At 39.6% G+C, this 27,080-nt stretch overlaps 1 protein-coding gene across 2 annotated transcripts; it reads right to left on the bottom strand.

Moving 5' to 3' along the window:
- Nucleotides 1-356: 356 nt before the first annotated feature.
- On the bottom strand, nucleotides 357-27,080 carry LOC127449140 (regulator of G-protein signaling 8). 2 transcript variants are annotated; one of them, XM_051712346.1, is made up of 6 exons: nucleotides 26,944-27,080; nucleotides 11,135-11,207; nucleotides 10,543-10,647; nucleotides 10,386-10,447; nucleotides 3,860-4,026; nucleotides 364-1,550 (listed from the first exon to the last, which is right to left on the bottom strand). In XM_051712346.1, the coding sequence occupies exons 3-6, from the start codon at nucleotides 10,641-10,643 to the stop codon at nucleotides 1,356-1,358; spliced, it is 525 nt and encodes a 174-aa protein (XP_051568306.1). In that variant the 5' UTR covers nucleotides 10,644-10,647; nucleotides 11,135-11,207; nucleotides 26,944-27,080; the 3' UTR covers nucleotides 364-1,355. The 2 variants fall into 2 exon arrangements, with proteins under 2 accessions (XP_051568307.1, XP_051568306.1); XM_051712347.1 differs by lacking the exons at nucleotides 11,135-11,207; nucleotides 26,944-27,080 and adding an exon at nucleotides 6,794-6,858 and having other exon boundaries at nucleotides 357-1,550; nucleotides 10,543-10,571.

Here is a 27,080-nt window from a genome sequence, read left to right as displayed (position 1 = left end):
TCTTCATTTGTGTTCTGCAGAAGAAAGAAAGTCATACACATCTAGGATGTCATGAGGGTGAGTAAATGATGTGAGAAAAGTAATTTTTGGGTGAACTATCCCTTTATGTCCCTTTAAGTACTCATTGTATAAGTAAATGTTGCTCTTTTTGAAACAGAGAAAATCTTCCTCTTGCCTTAATTCTCATAGGTTTTATTTTTATTTTTTTTGTCATTTCTCTTATATGACCTTTTAACAGTATAAACAGATGTTTTTATAATTAGATGCCAGAATATAAACATTACACAGGAGATAATACAACAGTCTTCTAATTTGTTGGCAGAGCAAAAATTCATAAAAAGCTGGTTACTTAATATTAATTTGTTCATAGAACTGTTGTACAGTATATAAGCAATGTTACACTCACAGTCGTATACTGTTTAATCGAATAGCTGGTATTTAGAACTGATATTCTGTACAGCAGCATGACTGCATATGTGATATTTCTTAAGTATCTCTTGGTAAGGCAAAGCAGGAGAAAATATTCTTTATGACAGTAGTGGAGATGTTAAAAAATTGCTGTATCTGCTGGAAAGATTAGTGACCCAAATTTAGCTGGTGCTATTCATTTTCAAGCCTACTTATCATATGAATTAAACAAGCAGAGTCTCCACCATCTACCTATTGTAAATTCTGTAAATGCTGTAAACAAGAACCAGACAAACCAACACTGTGTGACTGACATGGTTTACTTGATCTAGTATTCATTACTGCAGAACATGTCATTTGTACATAAAAGTAATCTTAAATAAATTAATGAACAACAAAATAAACAATCATAAATATTACATGATGAAAAATTTGTGTTGTGTGTCTGATGATTTTTTTTTTACTATTTTTTTTGTTTTTGTTTTTTAGATTAATATTTTAATTATTGAGACATGACAGCAGGCCAAGGCTGCATGCAATTACACACTAGGCATCTCTTGGGTTGTGAAACATATCAGTATAAATGTGTATACAAGTTAACTTAAAGATAAGTAAAATAAATTATCATACTCTACTATTACTTATTACCCATGTAAAGACTGAATTTACATGCTTGAAAGCATTCAGAAGAAACATTGACTATTCTATCACCATTCTAGCCACATGTTACAAACAGAACTGGGCAAAGAGGCAAAGTACAGGGTCATATTATACATTAGAAACTAGCAAGAACCTAGTTTGTATTTTGACAATTCTCATTGGATTACTCTGATCTAATTACTTCATAAACACACAGACCATATGCTATATATTACAATTAATGTCTGTTTTATCTCAGTGTCTTTTCACCAGGCAAGCAAAAAGCTGTCTTTTATAGACATTCACGTTTAAACAGATTTCCTCTGACAGTGTGTCTGTGCTCTGTTCAGTAAGTCCTGATACATCTTTGATCGTATAAACCGAGGATACGAATCTTTCTCCATGAGGCTGTGCACTTTTGCTTGGACTTCATTGAGACTGTTGGAAGTTGGCTCCAGAAGCCTCTGTTTGGTTTCCTCTCGGGTCCTGTGGTCTATGTTAACCTGATGGACATAGAAGTTATAGGGTTATAGAGTACAAAATTCCCTCTTTAGAACTTCATTAAAACATGTGAATCATTCTGATTTGGCTGTGTATGCCCTACCCTATGCAGCTACTATAGATCATGGACAATGAATAAATGATATGGCCATCAAACTTACTACAGATCACACACATATATATCAATCTCTAGTGAGAATGTTTCACTCTTCTTCACTGTCTCAAAAATGTATACTCTGTATTTGAACAAGGAAAGCATGACTCTGTTGTATGCTTATGTTTATGTAAAGGGCAGATACAGCAATAATGTAGTACACTGCAAACAGTGGATAAGTGCAGTTGTTACCTTACAGAGTTATTCTCTACTTGATCTTACCCTTTATAATTGCCTTCTTGCTGTAACCTAATGAAGTCATATTGATTCAGTCATATTCAATAAAAATTATAATTGAAAATAATCAGATAATTTAGATGTTACCACATGAAGCATTTTTTTTTAAGTTACCTAACACAACATTTGCAACAATGTACATTTATTCCCTCACACAAGTCTGTAAGGAAGACAAAATAGGCTGAGGAGGCTTTGCGGAACATCCTCTGTGAGCCATATGGCGAGTATACTTTGTGACAATGTTGTACTTCCCAAGCAACAAGCAATGAATCATAAAGTATCTGAAGGTCATGCAATACAAGAAAAAAAGTCTTGCAAGTTTGAGGCTAGGAAAGAACTGAAGTCGGTGTGAGCGGTGTAAAAGGGTGAATTCTGTGGGAGGAAAAAACCTAGCAGTGGTCTTAAAGTGCATTAGCTAAGAAATCCTCTCCTATTTGTGCCGTAAGAAGAAACATGAAAACTGTTCAATGATTTAAAAACAATAATAATTTTAACTAGCTTGTTAATATTTTTTTTTTATTTAGTTAAGAACATAGTTCAGTGCCTTCAGGCACCCTTTATAGAGTTATCTTAGCAAGGACAAATAGCTATAAATGTTCATTGTACCTTTGACTATCTTCATGCTCAGTTCCATTAGGGAAAGGTAGTACCCCCTTCATACATCTTCCCTCTTTTATGATTCTTAAATGAGAACCATGGCTTCAGGCATTTATTTATTTATTTATAATATGGTATTATGTCTTATCATTTGTATTTTATGTATTGTAAAAATGTCTTGTATGTCAATGCTGCAAAAACAAATCCAGGTTAAGTAAGTAAATTCTGGCAATCAGCGTATACAGTATATACCTTTTAAACAAAAAAGTTCAGTAAATCTCCAACTCATATCACCTTCAGGAGTTCTCTAAAGACTTTTTTATTACTGCACTGACAGTGGAAATGGGTAGGAGAACTGGGCACTTATAAAGGTTTTTGTCTTAAAGTGAGGCAGATCCATTTGCAGTTTATTATCACTAATATAAAGGATTTGGTGGTGGATTTCTGGTGTAGCAGGGTACCCCTGAGAGCAGTAATCATCCAGGGAGAGGATGTACTGGTGCTATGGTCTAATAAGTCAGTTAACATTGTATAAGGAAGGCCAGACTGAGCTCAGCCTGTGCATCAAGCAGCTAGGGATGTTTCTAGAGTGGCTAGTGAGCTCTCATTGTAAACAGAGGTAACTTGCTAATAGTTACTTCTAAATTTAATTTAGTGTGTATAATCTAATGTATTCAGGTCTACTCAGTGATGTTAAATGCAATTTTCAACTTGAATAAAACCAGTTAATTTATTACATGTAGTTATAGACCTCATATTCACATTTCTGAGTCTAATACCACATTGAAAATCTGCAATTCAAAATCTTATACAAACCCTGAAATAAACAAAAGTTTTAGGATTTTATACGTATACAAAAGTTAAAACAAAGAAAAGTTGTAAAATGTAAAATAATACATGCTTAAGATTCTACACTATTTCTGTCAGTAATTAATTCATCAAATTTGAGACATTGACCATATTAACTCATGTTGCACAAACTTTTGGAGTCCATGCCAGCTCAAGTTCATGTTATCAATAAGGCAAGAGAAGGACATCTGAAATTCATATAACATTTTTAATTCACCTTTTCACCTTTAATAGAGTTTGTAATGGAAAACAATGAAAATACAAATGTATTACATTAGTCAAATGCAAAATAAAAGCATTTTAAATAGTGGTCTCATAGCACAATTTTAGACCCCACTGTATGTATAGATGTGAATGTCTATGAGGCTTGAGGCTGAATCTCAAATATACTTCTATGCATTGGTCTGGTGAACCAACCAATCTCCTCTCACGCAATGACAGGTGTAGTTGGCATGGTTTTATAAATCAACTTACCTCCCTGGGTGCATGAACCTCAATAAATTCCTTGTAGATCTTGTTGGCCTTAGACATCATCTTAGCAGGGGATTTCATCTTTTTGTAGTCCTCACAAGCCAGCCAGAACTTGATGTTTTCATCACTAAACTCTGTTTTGAGGAAGGTTCTGAAGGCTGCCAAACCATCTATGAATCAAAGACAAATAAGATTATGGATAAACACATTACCATATTAAAACTAATACATTTTGTCTAACATGTCACATGTAAGCAGAGCTGGCCACACAGAATGCTTCCCAAAGACAACAATCTAGCTGCTTTTATTTATCAAATTAAGTTATTTCCTTCTGTGACATCTGTGATAACACATCAAGGTGGTATATTTTGTAACTGACATGTCAAAAGGTTGTTTATTTCTTTCTCACCCCACCTTTCCTTTTTTTTTTTTTTTTTTAGTAATAACAGCATGTGGACTGTTCATTGGGGGGCACTTTTCTGACATGTTTTGCCTGAAAAACATCAACTGGGAAATTATGCAATCAAAGGCGAGTCTGACATATTGCTCCTTTTCTTTAGTCCGACATCTGTGACATTGTGTCATCCATTTTGAAACGTTCATGATTATACAAGTATAGTCACCCAAAAACAAATAACAATTCTGTCATCATTTAATCACCCTTGTGTTGTTCCAAACCTGTATGAATTTATTTCTTCTGTGGAACACAGAATTAGATGGACAGAATGTAAGCCTGAAAGCTTCAGTCAGCATCTTTTTATCAATACAATGGCAGTGAATGAAGACAGTCAGTCCTATAACATTCTGTCTGCCTAATATTTCCGTTTGTGTTCCACAGAAGAAAGAAAGTCATATGGGTTTGGAACAACATATGAGGGTGAGTAAATACTTTTTGGGTAAATTATCCCTTTACTGTAATATCATCTAATGGTCTTTTGTGCCAGTAAGCAGTAAGGCACAATTTTTTATACTGCATCCTTTTTGTGTGAGAGCAGGCCTTGCTTGGATACAATTAAAGTCCATACAAATAGCAGGGTGGATAAATGAGACAATATGTTTCTCAGGAAATTCAATGAAAGGACAACCAAGAGGCGAGTACAGAGGCAACACGTTCTCCTGCTGGTAAGGAAACAAAACGTTCTCCTTTAGAGTGGGCAGTGTTGCAAATGTGAATTTCAGCTGTATGTATCCTGCACTTTAATGGACACAGGAAGTGATTTACATCATCTTAAATGTTTTTTACTGGGTTTCCTATTTGAAGAGAAGGTTTTTCACAGCATATACTGTCAATAGTCAACAACGCATGATATGATGCACTGTATTAACCAATGTTACTTTATAGTCGGTGAAAGATAGACAACATCCATTTTTAATTATCATTATATTATGGCTTAATTTCCCATTTTTGTGATTCACTTGTTAAAAATGAAGGGTCACAACATTCATTGCTATTGATGAATGCACTGTTTAAATGGACTGTTTATAGATAGGTTCTTATTTCTGATTGTATCAACTGCATTCAAAGCCATTGAAAAATGCAGAAATATGAACATCATGTCACTGCACTTTCAATAATAATGTGTCAAGTAGCTACTGTTCTTGGCAACTGTCGACAGCTTGCAGTCAGACTGATTAAATATATTATTTGGCAGCAGAACTGTTTATTCTGAATATTAATTAATAAAGTTAACCAACCTGGCCTGATGACAAGTAGTAATACTAGTACAAGTTGCCGTAATCGTAAAATACTATGTGAGGTGGTTTGAACAAAAACATACTACTTTTACTCCCATAGAGAAAATGAACAAAACAGAAACAATGTTATTACAAATTTTCCTAAGATTAATCCTTAACCTAAACCTAACCATGAGTTTAATAAGATTATCACCATGTACCACAGAAAAGTAAACACTGGAGTTTGGAACAAGAGAAGGGTAGATTGTTGGCATAAATCAGTCATTTGTAGGCAGGAAAAATGCCTGCCATAATACAGCATTTTTAGTCGTTTCGTGGATCCATGTGAACGGGGATCGTTTTGACAACGTTATCGTCTGTACGCGAAACTTTTCAAAAACGCAAAGGAAAAACGTTTCAGTTTTTAGTACATCGTTGTTGTGTAAACGTACCCTAAAAGTCATACCTTTTCATGTGAGCCAAGTCATACGATATCTTACAATTTCACCACATCGAACGAATTATTATGAGTTGAGACTATGTTGGTCGAACCCCTTAGCTGTGGTAAAATATTTGTAAGGCACAGCATCTTGTGGCTTATTGCTTTAACCAGGGGCGGGGTTACGATTCCAGCCAGGGGCCCCCTATTGGTGTTCAACTGGGAGAAACTACATAAAAGTGATTTTAAATCATAATTTTAAAATAATTTTTAACAGCCATTGTAGCCAAATACATTCAACATGTTTAATGAACACAAGGAAGAATGTTATTTAATTTATAATATAATTTATATAATTTATATGCACCAATACAGTTATAAAAAAGCAACATTTACCTACATACTGTATATTTTTAGAAAATATTTTTTGTAAATTAATAGAGTGTGCAAAAACTACAACTTCACGCAATTATATTTTTGGAACTGAGATGAATATTATTTATTATTGTTCAGTCAAACTTATTATAACATTATGACACCAAATTATTATTATTTTGAGGATTTGTTTTATACAATTGTAATATATTGCTGCCGTATTTACGCCTGGAGTGTTGATAGTGGCCTGCAGTGTCTGTATTTCACAGTTTACAATGTTCTTCAATACAAATCTGGTGAAACGCTGTCACAAACATTTCTGTTATACTGTGTTGCGTTTTTAGATTTGTATAATAACTTTAAGCAGGTTCAACTTTTTTTCCCATCCCACACCCGCAAGTTTCTATCCTGCATCTGAACGCACCCACTGAAATTTATTCCATGCTCACCCGCTCTCTGCTCGCAGTGATTTTCTTCCTGACTGCTCCCGTTCCCGCAACCCCACATTTGTTTTCTGTATAGGGCAAAAGCCATTCAAATAGACAGCAAGTGTACACAAAAACTTTTTTTTCTGTTATTGCTATAATCAGATGATGCGTTACATGATGCCCATCTGACGTGCCTGCATTTGGTTTCTTAACACTAAATTAAACATATTTTAGTCCGTGTTACACATCCTTTTATGACATGGTGTACCCACGCTTCTCCTAAAGTCCCATTGAATACCTGCCTGCTCTAAATATTGGATAATTTGATGCATATGTTGTGAGCACATTTAGTTTACGTAGTTACGTAACAAAAAAATTTCATTCATTAATTAATAAAATAAAAACAGATATCCACATCAGATTTTTTCAGGCTATTCTCTAACCGTCTGCTCCCGCCTTCAACTCGGAAATTTAATCCCTCGCCACAAGAAAGTAGTTCAAATGTTTGGAATTGCGCAAATGGGTGAACCTGAAGCACTTTGCCTTTACAACGCACGTGAACCTCTCCGAGACGGCTAAAAATAGTGTCACAGTGTGTGAGCACCGATGAGTTTTACATTGAGCGTTTTGCTCGGCTTTCCAATCTGGGCCCCCCCCCCAATTACAAAATTGCATGGTTTGCGTGTTGGTTAGCACCGCTATTTGCCTTAACTAGATTTTTAAATTTTTCTGGAAAAAATTATAAATAAATTGATTCTTGCTCATGCAAATGTCTTTACCATGATGTTAGGGCTGCTGTGGTTGGATGCCAGAGCTTTCATAGAGGTTCTGAGTGTTTTTCTAGCACATTGCTATTTGATTGCTAGAGTGTTCTTGGTGGTTGCTAAGCGGTTGCTGTAGGTAGTTGCTTGGCATTGCTCTATGTGGTTGTTAGGATGTTCTGGGAGGTTGCTAAGTGGTTACTTCTTGGCCTTAGTCAAAAGAGACCACCTCCAAGTGTCTGTGATATTTTCAGGCTGATCTCTTGAAAATTCTGTGACTGTGGCAACATTCTTGCAAAACTATATTATGTGGTTTCTTAAACGTATTGCAGCAGTTCGAGGTGAAATTTCACTGTGTGGCTCTAAAAGCGAGTTAATTTTTCTCCAAACAGATGAGGTTATGAAGGTTAAAGGGATAGTTCACCCTCATGCCATCCCAGACATGTATGACTTTATTTCTTCTGCAGAACACAAATGAAGTGGTAACACTTTACAAAAAGGTTCCATTCATTAACATTAGATTATGCATTAGGTATCATGAACAAACAATTAACATTTTCTTTCTTTCTTTTTTTTTCTTTTTTTTTTTTTTTTTACAGCATTTATTAATCTTAGTTAATGTTTGTTAATAAAAATACAATTGTTCAATGTTAGTTTATGTTAGTTCATAGTGCATTAACTAATGTTAACTAATACAACTTTTGATTAAAAAAAATCAGATTGGTGTGGATGAGAAACAGATCAATATTTAATTTTTCAATTTTCAATTTTCAAATTTTTTTTTTTACTATAAATCTCCAACTTTTACTAGCCCATACCAGTAGGTGGTGATATTCACAAAGAATGTGAATCACCAAAAAACAAAACAAGAAGAATGTGAATCGCCAAAAAACAAAACAAGAAGAATGTGGAAGTGAAAGTGAGAAGTGAAAGATTTATAGTAAAAAAGGACTTAATATTCAAAAAATCATATCGCTTCACATTCACATTGCAAGGGCAATGCTCTATCAATTGTGCTATCATTAATTTGGATCACGTTAATCCTGCACTCTTTTGATGTCATAAGATAGCATTGTGTGAGTAACAGGTGAAAAATAAGTGTATGTGAACTCATATGTGTAAAAGGAAATAAAAGTCATGTTGTAGGAGCCTCTGTGTTTATTTCACCAGGAAAATGTTGCGATACATACGAATCACGTAAAACTCAGTTTGCAAAAATTGAGGTATAGCAACATGATTTTATGAGACCAGGCTGGATACTCGTGGTTTTACCCTCCACAATATGCTGCACGATTTGAGTATCATTCATGTTTGTAGCACAGATGAGCGGGACAAGTTATGTGCTGAGGTTTAGTAGGGTTTTGGGTTAGTTCAAATTCCTACCCTAAGTGTATGAATTAGTAATAGTAATGTTTGCCTTACCTAGCACCACCAATAAAGCATAAGCATATCGGTAAGTTTCTAGTAAAAAAACTGGGACTACTTTGAAAGATTTTTTTCAGTGTGAACTTCATCAGCACAGCACAGACAGAAGCTATTCGTGGTGAGGTTCAGGAAAAGACACACATGCTGTTCTAATTGATGCTGGATTTAAGCCTGAGAAAATAAAGCCTGTCATTTTGTGAGCAATCGACTAGACAAATCGCAGCCAAATGCATGACTCACAGGGAAATGGCGTCCTTCACATTAATATGGAGAGCTTCTTACATAAGTTGCTGGTGAACCTCATGGCTAAAGCAATTCTTTGTAGAAATGTAATTAACAGACTAGCCGAGAACAAAAGCCTTGTGTGATTCTATCAGCTTGGGGACAATATACAATGATGTTGTACAAATCAATACAAAGATTAAACAAGGTATTGGAGAAGCTAGGTTGCTGTACAGTATTAGACAGTCAGCTTTTTCCCTATTTAGAATGTGTTAATGTATTAATTTACATGATTATTTAATTAATTGCAACATATGTTATTGTGGCAGACGAGTACAGCATTTATATGAAGAAAAAAAAAAAGTAGGCCACCCTTAGAAGACAATATTGTTTATTTCCATGTTATTGAACATAAGCCTATCATTGGCCTACAGTTCCACAGCAATCCATTTTGCAACTGAATTTGTCAATCCGTCCGATAGATATTTTTATAAGGGCTTTTCTAAGGACTTGTCTATATCGACCTGTGGGACACTTTTGGAACATTTCACTTAGGTTGCGCCATGTCATAAACACAGCTTTAAGGTCGCTATATCAAGTTAAATGTTTAAAACGTAGAAAAACATGTCTCAAGATCCCTGCATTCGGAATTGCACTCCGTCCAGCTGTGTGTGGATGGAAGAACGCATTCTCATCTTGTGCTGTCGCAAATGTCAAGCGAGCCTGAGTTTGGTTTGTTCTCTGTACAGCTGTGTGTTGACTAGATTAGACTATAAGATTAGATAGACTATAAGATTTCTATTGTGAAACAAAGAAAAATGTTAAAGCTTGAAATATTGAGGTTTTAGACCTTTCTACACTCTCAGAAAAAAAGTACTAAATGTAACTTTTAAGGTACAGCGGTCGTCACTGGGGTGGCACCATCTAGCGGACCCTTTTTGTACCTCTAGTTACAATATCTTATTTATTACTCATTAATAAAGAATGCTTATTCTCGGAAAATACTGCCCTGCACTTTTTTTCTGACAGTGTTTTGATGTATAGTTTGTCAAAATTAAATAAAGATTTGATTGTTATATCATGCAGTACATTTACAAAACAAACAAACCCCCATACTTTAACATGTTTCAAACATTATTGTAAATAATCTAATTACTGAACATACATTCAGACCCAAAGACTTTATCATATTTAATATGACTTACATTTATTGGACAGTAGAGCATCAAAGGAATCTGCCCATCTGGTCACTTCATCAGTGGATAACCTGGGGCAACCAAAAGTACTGATCAATTACAGTTATAAGAGAGCTAATTAATTGATTTTATTTCTTACAGTGGGACCATAGTATTTATCACTTACTTTAAGTATCTTGTGGACCTTTCTTGTGCAGGAGGCAGGAATTCTGAGAAATCGCTGCATGAGTCAGATTTGTTAGACAGGCACCCAAGTCTAGTTTTCATGGCCCTGAATGCCGGGGGGGGGGGGGGGGGGGGGGTTGATAGACAAAAGAAAGCTTAAATAACAAGAGTGTGAAGACTTTGTATTCATAATGAATGAAGTGGTTTGTTTTAAGAACATTGCAAACTATGACTATAATAACAGCTCAAGTGTGCATTATATCCAGTCTGATTACATTATAGTAATGCTTACAGACATTACCATGAACATGCATTATACAGCACACTATTGCAAAGCTCATTAATCATCTATTCACAATATTGTAAAAATAATATTTCTTCAAAATGTGAATCATAGAAATGAAACCATGCACCTGGTCCTCACATAATGCATTATCTTGAATTCTGCATGAACATTTACATCATAGAAGAATCAATCAGGACCAAATGGCTGTGTCCAAAGACAGAGCATGTGAGCGAGCATGAGAGAAAGAGAGAGAGAGAAAGAGATGCACACACATTAACACTTACATAAACTATAAGTGGATACTTACTGAATGTCCTTGCAACACAATTTCTTTCAGTCTATTGTAGAGTAGGAATAAGTGAGCTCCGGGGTTGCTTTGCCTGTGAAAATGATAGAGATTTATACATTTACACCACACCTCGGAGGGCATATTTTGTTAATAACTATTCCCATGGCTCTCAATTACTAGCAAGCCAGATGCCACCTTTTCCCTCAATGCGACACAAACATTTGGGCCAACATAAGACCCAAATTATTTTGCTTTTGTTATTGCACCTGCAGTTCAAGGTACGTTTAGTCCCACAGGTCCTATGTTCCCATTATTTAAAATCCCTCTCTTTCAATTTTCTTTCATGACAGATGAGAACTGATCCAGCAAACTAGACACAGCCTATTGCTTTTACATTTAGTTACTTTAATTGGGAACACAACATGAAATTGTAATTTTTTTCCCTTTTATGTTGGGTCAAAAATTGCTCCATAAATTATACAAATAGGCATGAGTAATGCCTCTCAACATGTTATTGCATGCTTTGCTGGGAAATATCAGAAAACCAATGTCATGACTACCAGGGATACTAAAGGGGAAGTATATTCCAATGTAATCCTTCAAGCGCTTGCTCATTAAAATCAGCTTTGCATTTGGTTTTGTCAGTTTGTTTTTTATTGTCACTGTTTTTTTTGGGTTTTTTTCATAGTATTTCCCCTGAAAAATGTATTTATAGATTTTTTTTTTTTTTTTTTTTTAAATCTCATACTAGATCCGCAAGCTGAAAGATCTGATTCACTAACTATGGTGACATTTTTCATGAGTCAGACTGTTAATTGCAATGCGATCTCATGAGAATTCATATGTATTCTTACGTAAAGTTTGGTTCAAGCAAACGTTCATTCTTTTATGTTTGCATAGATACCGAAACATACAATATTGACGTATTAACAGCATCTAAACGTCATCATTTTACGTTTTAACACCAATAGAAATGTACAAATATTTACGTGTACTGTTTAATTAATTAATATTGAATATTTCATAGAATTAATCAGTTAATTACATTTAATTTAGAATCAGTGAGATTAGTTAAATGCCACCACATTTATTTAATGCAGTTATAATATATTTTAATTATATTTATAATATTTATAACATTATAATATATTTTAATTATTAATATATTTATATTATTTAATATTCTGCAATGTATATGTTTGAATGAGAAATGACAGTACCATTATGGAGTGCATCAGGAGAAGATTCACAGCAATTAAGAATTTAAATTCTACTCCCCACCTCACTCAATGCTATTGTATGACATCAGAGAGCACACTGGATGCAGTGCATCGCCAACTGGACTAATTTTGCCATTTTTCTGAATAAATTATTGTGATTACATTTATCTGCCTGTTACATTTTTGTATATGCTTAATAAATGGTTATGGTTAGGTTTAGGATTAGGTGTGGGATTAGTGACTGTAATATATATATAAATTAGTATATTGTAACAAAAATTATTGCTACTGTACATTAATCTACTTGTTACATGTTTTTATATTGTTGAAATGTGGTTAAATGTGGTACAAATATATTCATAATCGATTTGTGTATTCAAATATATTTGTAATTGATATTTTACGTTTCTAAAGCTGTAAATATGTAAAGATGTTCACGTTTTCTATGCTTTCAAATGTCCATATTGTATGTTTTAGTGTTTATCCAAATGTAAAAACATGTGCGTTTAAATGTTACAAATATTAACGTACAAATAGCAATGTATGTTAATGAGATCAGACAGTTAATGGAGGTTGTCATAGGATGGTTTATAAAGAACTGTGCCTAAACTGGTCTGACTAAATTGTGTGGACAAATTATTTAAATTACAGTAACAAAGGAATGACATATATATATTGTTCATCAGCCCTGTTATTTGTATTTTTTATGCTGACTAATTACCTTTGAAGGTCTAATAGATCTCAAAACACAAAGCATAAAATTCACATTATAAAATACACATAAGGATACAATACACATTACCACTTTCAGTATTGTTTTAAATGTTAGACTAAGAGATAATTTTATACTACAGTATATTAACAGTGGGAACTATGGGTTAGGGGATACACTGCAGTACTACCAGAACTGAATATCTTTTTTTAGTCTGGGTTGAGAACACGTGCCATGCTATTTATAAAATCCACTGACAAATCTAGTCAGGGAGAAGTCAGTTCATGTTCCATGCAGCCATGCAGCACAAATGGAGCTACAGGGAGTCTACTAAAGAAAAGATACTCTGTCTCATCCTTACAAAATCATCATGAGCTGCCCCCGAAATAAAAACATTCACTTTCTCTTATCCTGAGAGTTTGGCAATTTAATATTCTGGGATATGTCTTTGATGTAGGGATTTGGGTTTTTAAGCTTTGAGTAATTTCAGTCAAATAGAAACATTTAATCAGAATCTTAATGCACTCAGAATCTATTGAGACTCCCCAGTACTAAATGTAATTCTGTTTAGCAAAGTATAGTGGTGCTGTATGGCAGGGCAGCATTGCATATAATTGTAAACTATAGCATAATTACAAAATAAAATACATTTGAATTAAACCTTTTAAGATGACTAATTAGCACCAAAGGCCTAAAAGTTCTCAAAGTAGTTAGCAAATAAATATTGTTTTAAATGGGACTAAGAAAGTGAATATACTCTGTTAGAAATGCAGTGGCAGGGTATAGGTAAATTACAGCTTAATTTCCAGTCTGTGTGATATGAAATGGTCTGCCCACTTGATGTGGGTAATCTAAAATAGAATAACCAAACCAAAAGTGCCCAAAGTACAGCACATTTTCTGTTTCCTCTGGATTTTTTATGTACATAATGATTCAAAATGTTTTGTGATAATCAATAACAAATCAGGGGTGTGAAAACTGCCACGTTGATTTTGAGGGTTCCCTCACAGATAAGAGATCTCATGAAAGGTACACCACATCCTCCTGCTCAGTGAAACACGTGAAGGTCCTTGTAGAGTCGTGTGATGGAGCTCAGTGAGATGTCAGATTTCCTGCTGAGACTGCTCTGCCCACTATCAATGTGCTAAGCCATCTGATTTCTACTCGGGCTCTGGCTATTTAAGGCTGTTTTTTCTTTGCTTGTCCATGTTTGAAAAGGAATGCTTTTACCTATCTTAAATTAGTTTTGCTCTCTATGTTCAGGAATGGGTGATGTAAATGGGTGTTTCTTTAATATCCCAGGGGTTTATTTTTATTATTTAAAAAAAAAAAAAAAAAAAAAAGAAAATAATTTGTTAACTAATTTTGACTAACAGGCTTATTATTATTTTTTTTTTTTATAAGATGGTCATATTAAAACATTAAAATCAAATATTTTTTAAAACTATGATTATCTAACCAAAGACATAAATACACATAAACCATTTCAGAATCAGAATGAGCTTTATTGCCAAGTGTTCTCACGTACACAAGGAATATTTTTTTGGTGATAGGAGAAACAAGTGCACACAGAACATTACAGTGAGACACAGAATATAAAACAAGGTAAGAGTATAAATAGACATGCAAATAATAGAACATATAACAGAATGATAGGACATATAACAGAATGAACAATACTTATTGTGTGAAAATGAAAATAAGGAGTGACTCCCCCAGTTCTTTTGCCATTTCCACCACAATCAATTGTGCAACTAATAACGTTTCATCAAGTTAGTATACTTGGTTACCAAGAAAACAACAGTATCGGTGAAGAACATGCTATAGAGATGAAATATTATACATGTGGTGTGTGTGTAATGTTCTCAACCAATGTACATAACTTAAGAAGTGGTGGAAATGACATTTGTTCGTTCAGAACAATGACTGATTAGGCAAAAACAAAAAACAAAAACAAACAAAAAAAAAAGACAAAAATGGCAGAATTCCCTTGTGATGCATGTATATTCACTGTCGGGCATTGTTAGAATACAAATTAAATAAACTAACGAGAGTGTTTTAATGGAATAGTATACACAGGGCCAAAAGTGCCTTGTTGAACAAACACCCATTTTTAAACTCAGAGAGAGACTGTAAATATTTTACTATTAAAGCTTTCAATAAATGTTTAAAGACAAAATATTGTTGTGCATGGTGCAAAAAACAAAACATAACAAAAAACAGAGTCTGACTCCAAGGGGTTTGTGAGTGCATGGGAGTGATGATTCAGTCTCTGTTTAAGCAAGGTGCGTCTGTGCCCCAGAGACACTGCCTTCGTTTACACCCTGTTTCACACTGCCATGACAGTTGCAGGGTAACAGCGGGCTACAGCCTACCTAAGGTACCCTTTCCTTCTATTTTTGTCAGCATACTTTTCTCTAAGGACCTTACCTATGTAACATGATGGCTGTCTCCTCAAATCACATTCTGCCCAACATAACAGTGAAGTCAAGGTCAGTGTTACTTTATTTAGATATCCTCTTGCAGCAAGTCCTGTTTCACTTTGCTATGACAAATTATTTAATGCGTGTCGATACTTGCTGTATTGACAAATTATATAGTATGTGTCAATACTTGCTGTATACTATACTGAAAAAAATAAGAATAAGTACTCCTTATCTGTTAGTAGCTGTTCCACCAAATGTGGCCATAATTGAGAAAGTCCTACTGCAATTGTTTAAAAAAGCATGCGCATGCATGTTTGTGGGTGTGTGTGTGTGTGTGTGTGTGTGTGTGTGTGTGTGTGGTAATGTTGGATGGATGAATGGATGTTGGATGCAGTTCAGGGTAGGATAAATATCATCTCTGTGAAAAAGAAAGCATGTAATACTCAAAAGAGATTGTGCATGTATGTGAGTGTGTGTGTGTGTGTGTGTGTGAGTGTGTGTTAGTGTGCATGTGTGTGTGTATATGCATGTGCACAAATCTGAGGCCTTTATGTTTGCAAGCACCCATGCACATATGTGAACATGAACATATAAGAAAGCATGTAATACTCAAAGAGTCTGTGCATGTACGTGAGTATGTGTGTGTTCATGTGTACACACATGTGTGTGTGTTAGTGTGCATGTGTGTGTATGTGCATGTGCACAGATCCAAGGCCTTTATGTTTGCAAGCACACATGCACATATGTGAACACCAACATGTAAAAAAGCATGTAATATTCAAAGAGTTTGTGCATGTACGTGAGCATGTGTGTGTGTGTGCATGTGTGTGTTTGTGCATGTGTGTGGTAATGTTGGATGGATGAATGGATGTTGGATGAAGTTCAGGGTAGGATAAATATCATCTCTGTGAAAAAGAAAGCATGTAATACTCAAAAGAGATTGTGCATGTACGTGAGTGTGTGTGTGAGTGTGTGTGCATGTATGTGTGTGTATGTCCACGTGCACAGGTCCGAGGCCTTTATGAACATGCTCCTGAACACTCAATTTTTCTCTTATTTTTGATCTCCCCCAGTCATTTTCAATGGCTGGTCATTTTTGACTGGGAACACCACAAGTGCAACTTTGTGCCATTTTGTACAAAATAAAATCATTTGAAAACAAACTTCCTGGTTAAACATTAAAGCACACTAGTGTGATAAATAGTACAGAATGTTTTCATATTTGATTTAATATTGCCAAAATTATCCACAAATAATGCTTTTTTCACTAAAAAACGGAGGTGCATAAGCTCAGGTCAGTGAGGCCTATGATCAATAAGTTCCAAAAAGAAATACAAAACCTGTGCTAATTGAAAGAAAACAAGTTGGCAAAAAGATCTCATCCAATATTTGGTGATAATATAGCATAATGAGAGATTTATAAGCAATTTTTATAGGCCGGTCATTTTTGACCGGGAGCACCAAAAGAAAGAACAGGCAAAAGAAAATCCTTTTCGGATCAAAATGACTGTAACACAACATGAGGGTTAACAGACATTATGTAATGCTTAACAAATCAGTAGTTTGTGTACATTTATATATGAATATACAGAATTTCGAATCTTAAAGGGGTAATGCCATGAGGAATAAAATTGTCCTTGATCTTTTCACTTGTTAGAGTTTACTGTACTATAAAAACATGCTGTAAGTTTCAGAACTCAAAACATCCTCACTGCAAAAAGAAGATTTTGTTGAAACCAAGCTGGCTTTACAGTCAAGTCTTAAAGGAGAAGCAGCAACAAAACAGAGCATTTCTGACAGAGGGTCAGAATGAGGATGGAATTATGTTTTACAAATATATTATTGTGATGAGGAGGAGGGCGTGGCCGGGCCGTAACGATGAATGCCCGATGCTGTATCAGCCCAATCAGCCGGGGGAGGGATAAAGAGGAGCTGGGGATGCCAGTTCTTGAGAGAGAGAGAGAGAGACAGACACGCAGCAGTGTTCGTGTGTGTGTGTTGTTATGTTTCAGTTCAGTGTTTTATGTTGTAATTAAAGTCTTGTTGACTGTTAATCCGGTTCCTGCTTCCTCCATTTCTGATGAACAAGAGGCTTGTCTGCCACACTGGTGCCGAAACCTGGGATTGGAGGAAGACACGCTGTCATGGAATCCTCGCCGCTACCATCCTCCAGGGGGCGGAGGATCCCACTGCCATCCGCCAGGAGGTGGAGGAACCCGCTGCCATCCGCGAGGGGGTGAAGGAGTCATTGCCATCTGCCAGGAGGTGGAGGAGCCCGCTGCCATTCACCAGGGGGCAGTGCAGCTGGCAAAGGACCATGTGGCAGCATGGTCGGGAACCTGAGATTTTTTTCTTTTTCCTCTCCCTCTCCCCTCTCTCTCTCGGGCTCTTCCGCTCTCTCTCTCCCTCTCCCCTCTCCCTCCCCTCGTCCTACTCAGATTCCCAGGAGGTGGGGAAGACTGGCCAGTGGAAGGACGGTCGAAAGGGCAACACCTCCCCTCCAGGAAGGGAGGGGGGGAGTAAGTCAGGCCGGAGGTTTCCCCGGCCTGAATCGGGCGTTGGGGGTATGTGACGAGGAGGGCGTGGCCGGGCTGTAATCATGGACGCCCGGTGCTGAATCAGCCCAATCAGCCTGGAGAGGGATAAAGAGGAGCCTGGGATGCCAGTTCGAGAGAGAGAGACACACACACACACAGCAGTGTTCGTGTGTGTGTGTTATGTTTCAGTTCAGCGTTTTATGTTGTAATTAAAGTCTTGTTGATCGTTAATCCGGTTCCTGCTTTCTCCTTTCACGATGAACAAGAGGCTTGTCTGCCACAATTAATTTTTTACAAAAAGCTTTACTAATATTATAAATGAACCTCAAGTAACATATTAAAATAATAAAAAAGGCATGTCATGTCCCCTTTAAGTCACACTTAAAATGTTTGAATGTTAATCATTTTCATCAACTGCATTAACAAATATTATTTAATGATATAATGCTTACGCAAAAGATCATTAGTTTATACACACATAAACATAGTATATGACATGAACTCTGTTCACAAACGATGCTAGACAACTAAATATTAGATAATAGAACATCAAACCAAGTGGCATTTAATTTAAAGAAAAAGAACACACTTTGCAAGCGTTCTATTTTACCAAAATAATATTTTTAGGTATAAAATTATATTATCAAGACAAAAAGAAAAACTCCTCCACATTACCATAGTTTGCAAAACAGATTTAATTGTTATGTTTTCATTTAACGTCGCAAATATATTCTTGATTGTTTTTTTGCATGCTATTGTAGTGTGCTGGATTTTTTATTTTTTTTGTCTTGATAATATCTTTTTTCTTACGCACCTACCTATTACTTTTCAGGTGTGTGAGGGGCTTTGAATTATCATTTGGTGTTAAATTATAAAACAATAGATATACAGTTCAAAATTAAGATTAAACAGTGTATTTGGACACTTTCTGGTTGTCCTACTTTGTGGAACATGTCCATAGGGACAAGTTGGTTAAAACTAACTGTAAAATAGTTAACAAAGTGAAAGTTAGTTATAAGAAATGGTCAAGCATCATTTGTGAACAGGGTTCATGTTATTTACTATTTTTATGTGTGTTTTAAATAATTATCTTTTACGTAAGCATTATATAATTAAATAATATTTGTAAATGCAACTGATGAAAATTATTATAAATATGAAAGATTTTTATTAAGAATGCTCCTATTGGAATGAATACACTGCATCAGACATAGCACTTTGGGTTTCTAATGTTTTTGCGTGTTATGTATTTGTTTTTAATTTCATTTTTACCATTCTGTACCATTATCCACCAATTTCTTGATTATAACATATTTGCCGGATTTCAGTAAAAGGAGAAATGCTTTTGCTGAATGTGTATAGCAGAAAAAAAAATATCTCCAGTGTGTCTCAAAAAGAGCTGTGGGTGGTGAGTGTGGGTGTTTCAAAGTCTCTCCTCATCTCTGTCACTTCCCCTCACTGACATTTACAAACCTACAAAGCCCTCACAGTTACTGCTGGAGAGATGGATTAGCTGCCCAATCCTTTCTACAAACACAAATGGTTTTCATTGTACATGTACATGTTTTGTTTAGGTTATAAAGTCACTGAGCACAGATCTTTTTACAGATAGTATGCAGACAGGATAATATTTGCATACAGTATATTACTCAATGTTCTGTACATATAAACTATATATATATATATATATATATATATATATATATATATATATATATATGTATATATATGTATATATATATATACAGGGTTGGGGAGTAATGAAATACATGTAAAGGAATACGTATTTAAATACAAAATACAAGTAACTGTATTCCACTACAGTTGCAATTTAAATCATTGGTATTTAGAATACAGTTATATTCAAAAAGTATTTTGATTACTGAAGAGATTACTTTGCATTTTATTGTCATTTGTTTCATTTAATATTTAGTCCTTTCAGATGGAAAAATATATACATATAAATAATGCAATCCAAAGTGCATTTGAACAGCAGTGAAACACTTTCTTATGTGTTACATTCATACGAGCAGATAGAGAAGTAAGTTTGAAGTAAGTTCCCTATCTGTCACTCATTCGACGTTGTGTCGATGTAGTGACACTAGGGGCCACTCTTGGGAGCCCAAGACACCTCTGGCCTTTGATAAAAGGCCGATGAAAATTGACAAGTGGTATTTGCATGCTACTCCCCCGGACATACGGGTAAAAAAGGAGCTGGCGTGCAACCACTCATTCAGATTTTCTCTTCGGAGCCGAACGTTCGATGTTTACTGAGCTGTTCATTCACCTCTGCTGGATCTGATGGCGCATTTCAGCAGCTTCTCCCTCCTCTGCACTGGTGCACTGCAGAGAATGCCCATTGGCGCTTCGGCAGAAAAAAGAGAGTGTATTTTCCTGAAAGAGTATATTTCTCTAAAAGAGCGGCACACACGGAACGTCTTTTTAAAGACGCATCTTTTTAAAGATGCCTTTCCATTTGTGTATAATTCCTGGTTGCGGTCGTTACATCTCAACTTCATACAGTCACGATCGCTGTCATTCGTGTCTGGGTGCGACCCACATGGAGACAGTGTTTGTGGATGGTTCATGTTCTCACTGCGAGAACATGACCATGGCAACGTTGCAGTTGCGGCTTGCTTTCGTAAGAATCACCGGGTATCCCCCCGCAGACCTCCCATTCCCCAGCACGCTTGTCTGCCCCAATCGGGCTTCCGGATGAGTCTGCCAGCTCATCTCACGGCGAGTTCGACCTCTTGTTCGGAGCCCGCAAAGCTGATGAGCTCTCGAGCGCAGCATCGGAGAGCGGGCTTGTCCAGTCGGATGCAGAAGCCTCAGTTGGGCTCCCCCCTTCGGGGACGATTGCCCAGTCACATGCTGATGCGGAAACGGTGGACATGCTCTCCTGGGCGCCGCTCAAAGCAGCCACACCCCGCACCAGTGCCTTTCTTCCCGGAAGTGCACAAGGAGCTGACAAATTCGTGGGACGCACCTTTTACTGCCCGGTCCCGATTTCTCAGTTCCCCCGCCCTCACTACCCTCGATGGCCAGGGGCTATACGGCGATTCCCCCGGTGGATAAGGCGCTCGCGGTGCACCTATGCCCGCAGAGCGCCACCACCTGGCGTGGACGCCCAAAGCTCCCGTCCAAGCCCTGTAGGTTCATGTCGTCCCTGACGGCCAAAGCCTACAGTGCTGCTGGATAAGCTGCCATGCCATTGCTCTCCTGCAGGTCCACCAAGCCAAGGCGCTAAAAGAACTGCAAGAGGGTAGTTCCGCCCCAGATCTGATGCAAGAACTGCGCTTGGCGACTGACATCACTCTCCGGGCGACGAAGGTCATGGCGTGGTCTCTCGGGCGGGTGATGTCCACATTAGTGGTCCAGAAGCGGCAACTTTGGCTCAACCTGGTCGAGATGGGTGAGGCTGACAAGACACGATTCCTTGCTGCCCCATCTCCCAGGCTGGCCTATTCAGCGACACCGTCGAGGACTTTGCCCAGCAGTTCTCGATGGTGAAGCAGCAGATGGAGGCTATCCGGCATATCCTGGCCCGGCGTGGCTCAAGATCCCGCACCCTGTCTGCTCGTCGCCAAGGGCATCCCCCTGCGGTGACTGCACCGGCTCCGCCGCAGCCCGCCCCTTCGGCCCGGCCCCAGCATGGACGCTACCTGTCTGCTCTCACAGCTGGCTGCCAAGAACCCACGAAGGGCTTCAAAGTGCCCCTGAGACAGGCGACCCAGGGTTGACGAAACTCACTGCGTTGGAAAAGTAGGAAGACCACTCCATCCCCCAGTGGATGGCCGGGTGGAGAATCCTTTGTTGCCTTTTCATTTGATTTCGCCGCATGCCCAGGTGGCTGCGGTACCCAACAGTTCAGCAAAAGAGTGGTTTCCTCCTTCCCTGGGTCACATACCCGGTGTGCACGGCCGTCATCACGACCACCGTCCACCTTTTTACCCTTGCAGGATTGGCGCTCCAGCGGCGGTCTCCCTGCCCCTGCGTGCCCAGCTGTGGCACAGATCCACCCCCGATGTGACAGTCTCCACGGGTTGCGAGGACAGGCCTCTTCCTCCCCCGTCCCAGGCTGTTCCGGGGTGGTCACAAGGAGCCAGGTAAATGCTTCGATGTCCCTAGACTCAGCACGGCCACTACATGGTGTGGCACCTCGAGCTCCACCCCGCCGCGAGGCCCCACCTGCCGGTTCATCCGACGAGGTTGTCCCTTTGATCCCCCTCGCACAGAACTTGGATGCGTGGCTTGCGCTTTCTAATCTGTCGCTGTGGCTGGTCCGGACCATCCGACTCGGCTACGTGATTCAGTTCGCCAGGTGTCTGCCCAGGTTCAGCGGTATCCACTTCACCTTGGTGAAGGACGAAAACGCTGCTACCTTGCACGCGGAGATCACCACCCTCCTACGGAAGGGTGCGATAGAACCTGTCCCTCCGGCCGAGATGAAGAAGGGGTTTTACAGCCCCTACTTCATCGTACTGAAAAAAGGCGGTGGGTTGCGGCCAACCTTGGACCTGCGAGTACTGGAACGGGCTTTACACAGACTCCCGTTCAAGATGCTGATGCAAAAACGCATTCTGGTGAGCGTCCGGCATCAAGATTGGTTCGCGGCGGTAGACCTGAAGGATGCGTACTTTCACGTCTCGATTCTACCTCGACACAGACACTTCCTCCGGTTTGCATTCGAGGGTCGGGCGTATCAGTACAAGGTCCTCCCTTTCGGTCTGTCCTTGACCCCTCGTGTCTTCACGAAGGTCGCAGAGGCAGCTCTTGCCCCGTTAAGGGAGGTGGGCATTCGCATTCTCAACTATCTCAAAGATTGGCTAATCCTAGCTCACTCTCGGGACATGTTGTGCGCACACAGGGGCTTGGTGCTCTCGCACCTCAGCCGATTAGGGCTTTGGGTCAACTGGGAAAAGAGCAAGCTCCTCCCGGTTCAGAGCATCTCTTTTCTCGGTTTGGAGTTGGACTCAGTCTCATTGACAGCGCGCCTCACAAACGAGCGAGTACAGTCGGTGCTGACCTGTTTGAAAGCATTCAAACAGAAAACAGCGGCTCCTGGGGCATATGGCATCCACAGCGATGGCCACCCCGCTCGGGTTGATGCATATGAGACCGCTTCAGCACTGGCTTCAGACTCGAGTCCCGAGATGGGCATGGCACCGCGGGACACATCGCGTGGTCATCACGCCGGTCTGTCACCGCCTCTTCAGCTCTTGGACCGACCTCACGTTTCTACGAGCAAGCGTTTCCCTAGAGCAGGTTTCCAGGTGCGTCGTGGTCACCACAGACACCTCCAAAATGGCCTGGGGTACTGTTTGCAACGGGCACTCAGCCGCCGGCTTATGGACGGGCCCACGGCTGCATTGGCACATCAACTGCCTCAAGTTGCTGGCAATTCTGCTCACCCTGCAGAGGTTCCAGCTGTTGATGCAGGGCAAGCACGTGTTAGTTTGGACAGACAACATGGCAACGGTTGCATATGTCAAACGCCAAGGCGGTCTGCGCTCTCATTGTATGTCACAACTCGCCCGCCGTCTCCTCCTCTGGAGTCAGCAGGACCTCAAGTCACTGCGAGCCACTCACATCCCGGGCGACCACAACACTGCAGCGGATGCACTGTCAAGGCAGGTTACCCTCAGGGGAGAGTGGAGAATCCACCCTCAGGTGGTCCAGCTGATCTGGAGTCGATTTGGACAGGCACAGGTAGACCTGTTCACCTCACAAGAATCCTCCCACTGCCCGCTCTGGTACGCCCCGACCGAGGCACCTCTCGGCATAGACGTGCTGGCACACAGCTGGCCCCCTGGTCAGGGAGGAAGAGGAGCAGGTCGTCCTGGTAGCACCCTACTGGCCCACCCAGACATGGTTCTCGGACCTCACGCTCCTCGCGACAGCCCCCCCCAGGCAAATTTCCCCTGAGGAGGGACCTTCTTTCTCAGGGATGGGGCACCATCTGGTACCCGCAACCAGACCTCTGGAATCTCCATGTCTGGCCCCTGGACGAGATGTGGAAGACCTAAGCTGGAATCTCCATGTCTCCACTCAGGCTAGGGCCCCCTCTACGAGGTGTCTGTATGCCTTTAAGTGGCGTCTGTTCGGTAAGTGGTGTTCTTCCTGACGGGAAGACCCCCAGAAATGCGCAGTCAGATCGGTGCTTTCCTTCCTGTAGGAGAGGTTGGAAGGGCAGCTGTCCCCTTCCACCTTGAAGGTGTACGTTGCTGCTATAGCAGCACACCACGTCACAGTGGACGGTAAGTCCTTAGCGAAGCACGACCTGATCATCAGGTTCCTGAGAGGCGCCATGAGGCTGAACCCCTCCAGACCGCGCCTCGTTCCCTCATGGGACCTCTCTGTAGTTCTTCAGGGTCTACAGAGAGCCCCCTTTGAGCCTTTGCAGTCAGCTGAGCTTAAGGCACTCTCCTTGAAGACTGCCCTCCTGACTGCACTCACTTCCATCAAGAGGGTAGGAGACCTGCAAGCATTCTCTGTCAGTGAAACGTGCCTGGAGTTCGGTCCGGGCTACTCTCACGTGATCTTGAGACCCCGACCGGGCTATGTGCCCAAGGTTCCCATGACCCCTTTTAGGGACCAGGTGGTGAACCTGCAAGTGCTGCCCCAGGAGGAGGCAGACCCAGCCCTGTCGTTGCTGTGTCCAGTGTGTGCTTTACGCATCTATTTGGATCGCACGCAGAGATTTAGGATCTCTGAGCAGCTCTTTGTCCGCTTTGGTGCACAGCAGAAAGGAAGTGCTGTCTCCAAACAGAGGATCGCCCATTGGCTCATTGACACCATAGCTATGGCATATCACGCCCAGGATGTGCCGCCCCCGGTAGGGCTACGAGCCCATTCTACCAGGGGTGTAGCGGCCTGGGTGCCACTCTAACAGACATTTGCAGAGCAGCGGGCTGGGCAACACCCAACACCTTTGTGAGGTTCTACAACCTCAGGGTGGAACCGGTTTCATCCCGGGTAGTGGCACGCAATACAAGTGGATAAGCCTGGGATTGCTGGCCAGGTGTATCACTTGCACATAGTGCCTTTCACCTCCTCTGAGCTGAAGATGTGCGCCATTAATTTCCAGTAGTGTTAACAAACTGTGTTCCCTGGTTGACTTCCTCCGAGCCCTGTGGCAGTCGAGTTTTCGGAGAGACTCGCTGCTGGCCCAGTACACGTGCTAACTAAGAGCCCTGTTCTGGGGTAGGTGCTCCGCATGTGGTGGTTCCCTGTAAGGTAACCCCATGCAATGTATATCTTCCGCTAATTCGTTTCCCTGTTGGCAAACTGCATCTTCCTTGGGCAGAGCCCCCTCTGCCACAGTCTCCATGTTTGTAGTAACTCCTCCTCCGTTGGGTAGGATCTACCATGAGACTTTTCCACATGACATACTTCCTACATAGTTTGGCAAGACCATGTGACGTATTTTCCACTTAAATATCACCCCTCTCTCTGGGTGAGGTGTGGTCTCCGCGGTGTCCTCCCCTTGGGAGGGACACCCCCCGACTAGACCTGGTCGGCCCAGTCGGATATTCCCCCTTTTTTTAGGGAGTGGGAAAAAAAGAAGGGGAAAAGAGGCCACAACTGGGCTAGCCTATCTCTATCTTTTGGGTAGTCGACTTGTCACCAAAGGGCCGTTCGACACTCATAACTATGTTGGGGGAGGTTACATGTCGGCCTGGTTGTCTGGCTATGAGGCACACAGTTGTCTGCCCATCACACACCACCAGTTCACGTAACACAGTTCAGCCAGTTGCGACGTTTCATATAGGGACCCCTAGTGTCAATACATCGACACAACGTTGAGTGAGTGACAGATAGGGAACGTCATGGTTACTTGTGTAACCTCCGTTCCCTGATGGAGGGAACGAGACGTTGTGTCTCTCCTGCCACAACGCTGAACTACCTGCTGAAATGGCCGGACCTTGCAAATACCACTCGCCAATTTTCATTGGCCTTTTATCAAAGACCAGAGGTGTCTCGGGCTCCCAAGAGTGACCCCTAGTGTCACTACATCGACACAACGTCTCGTTCCCTCCATCAGGGAATGGAGGTTACACAAGTAACCATGACGTTTGTAGCAGAAGAAATAGAAATAAACCTTGTGTAAATTGTCAGCTTTACACTAAGCTAAAATGCTATTTCTAGCCATTTTACATGCACATGTTACCAGGCACGATCATATTTTTTTTTCAAGCAAATTCACGTTGGATCATAATTTAGTTTTTTCTAGTAAGACCTTTGATATTAGGGAAAAAATCTTATTCTTGATAATAATTTTTGTATTGTTTTCCTGTAAAAATATCTAAAAATACTTAAAACAAGATCAATTAGATAACTCCATAAGATATTTAGGTTTTTCAGAAAATGTATATTTAACGTGTATTTTGTCTTACTGTACTGGCAGAGTTTTTATAGTCAAAACAAGTGAAAAAAAAATCTACCAGTGCTGAAGAAGTAATCCAAAGTATTTAGAATACGTTACTGACCTTCAGTAATCTAATGGAATACGTTACAAATTACATTTTACAGCATGTACTCTGTAATCTGTAGTGGAATACATTTCAAAAGTAACACTCCCAACCCTGTGTATATATATATATATATATATATATATATATATATATATATATATATATATATATATATATATATATATGTATATATATGTATATATGTATATAGCCATTTTCAATCACTTACGGATATGACAATAACGACAACATCTACAAAAGAACACAAGTAAAAGTAAAAGTCACATAAATGATTTGTTTTCTTTGTTATATCCACTTCCCAACATAAAAGAAGACATGACAGGAGGTCAGATGGTATGAGCTACACACAATGACAAATAGGCTAGAGACACAAAGCCAGTGTGAGCAGCAACTAATGCAACATTCGATAAGACATATGAATATGGAGTCTTTACCTTTACACTGCACTGCTGCTGAAGATGACAGCTCTTTGATTCGGGATGGAGAAGCTGCTTTATCCAACGGGGTTGGCGTGGCTGTGTTCTTGTGAAGAGATATCTACTGTTGCCCACATGTAGCAATCATCACATGC

The sequence above is a fragment of the Myxocyprinus asiaticus genome, chromosome 12 (assembly GCF_019703515.2).
Source record: "Myxocyprinus asiaticus isolate MX2 ecotype Aquarium Trade chromosome 12, UBuf_Myxa_2, whole genome shotgun sequence".
In the NCBI taxonomy this organism is placed as follows: domain Eukaryota; kingdom Metazoa; phylum Chordata; class Actinopteri; order Cypriniformes; family Catostomidae; genus Myxocyprinus; species Myxocyprinus asiaticus.
Note: the sequence above shows the minus strand (reverse complement) of the source record. Positions and strands in the feature narration are given on the sequence as shown.

What these genes read in the sequence shown, in the direction of transcription:
- LOC127449140 (XM_051712346.1), bottom strand. Translation starts at nt 10,643, where the DNA reads ATGAAAACTAGACTTGGGTGCCTGTCTAACAAATCTGACTCATGCAGC. An exon ending in AGGTCCACAAGATACTTAAA is followed by an intron (nt 10,448 to 10,542) that starts GTAAGTGATAAA and finishes TGGTTGCCCCAG; the next exon opens with GTTATCCACTGATGAAGTGA. An exon ending in TGCTCTACTGTCCAATAAAT is followed by an intron (nt 4,027 to 10,385) that starts GTAAGTCATATT and finishes TTTGATTCATAG; the next exon opens with ATGGTTTGGCAGCCTTCAGA.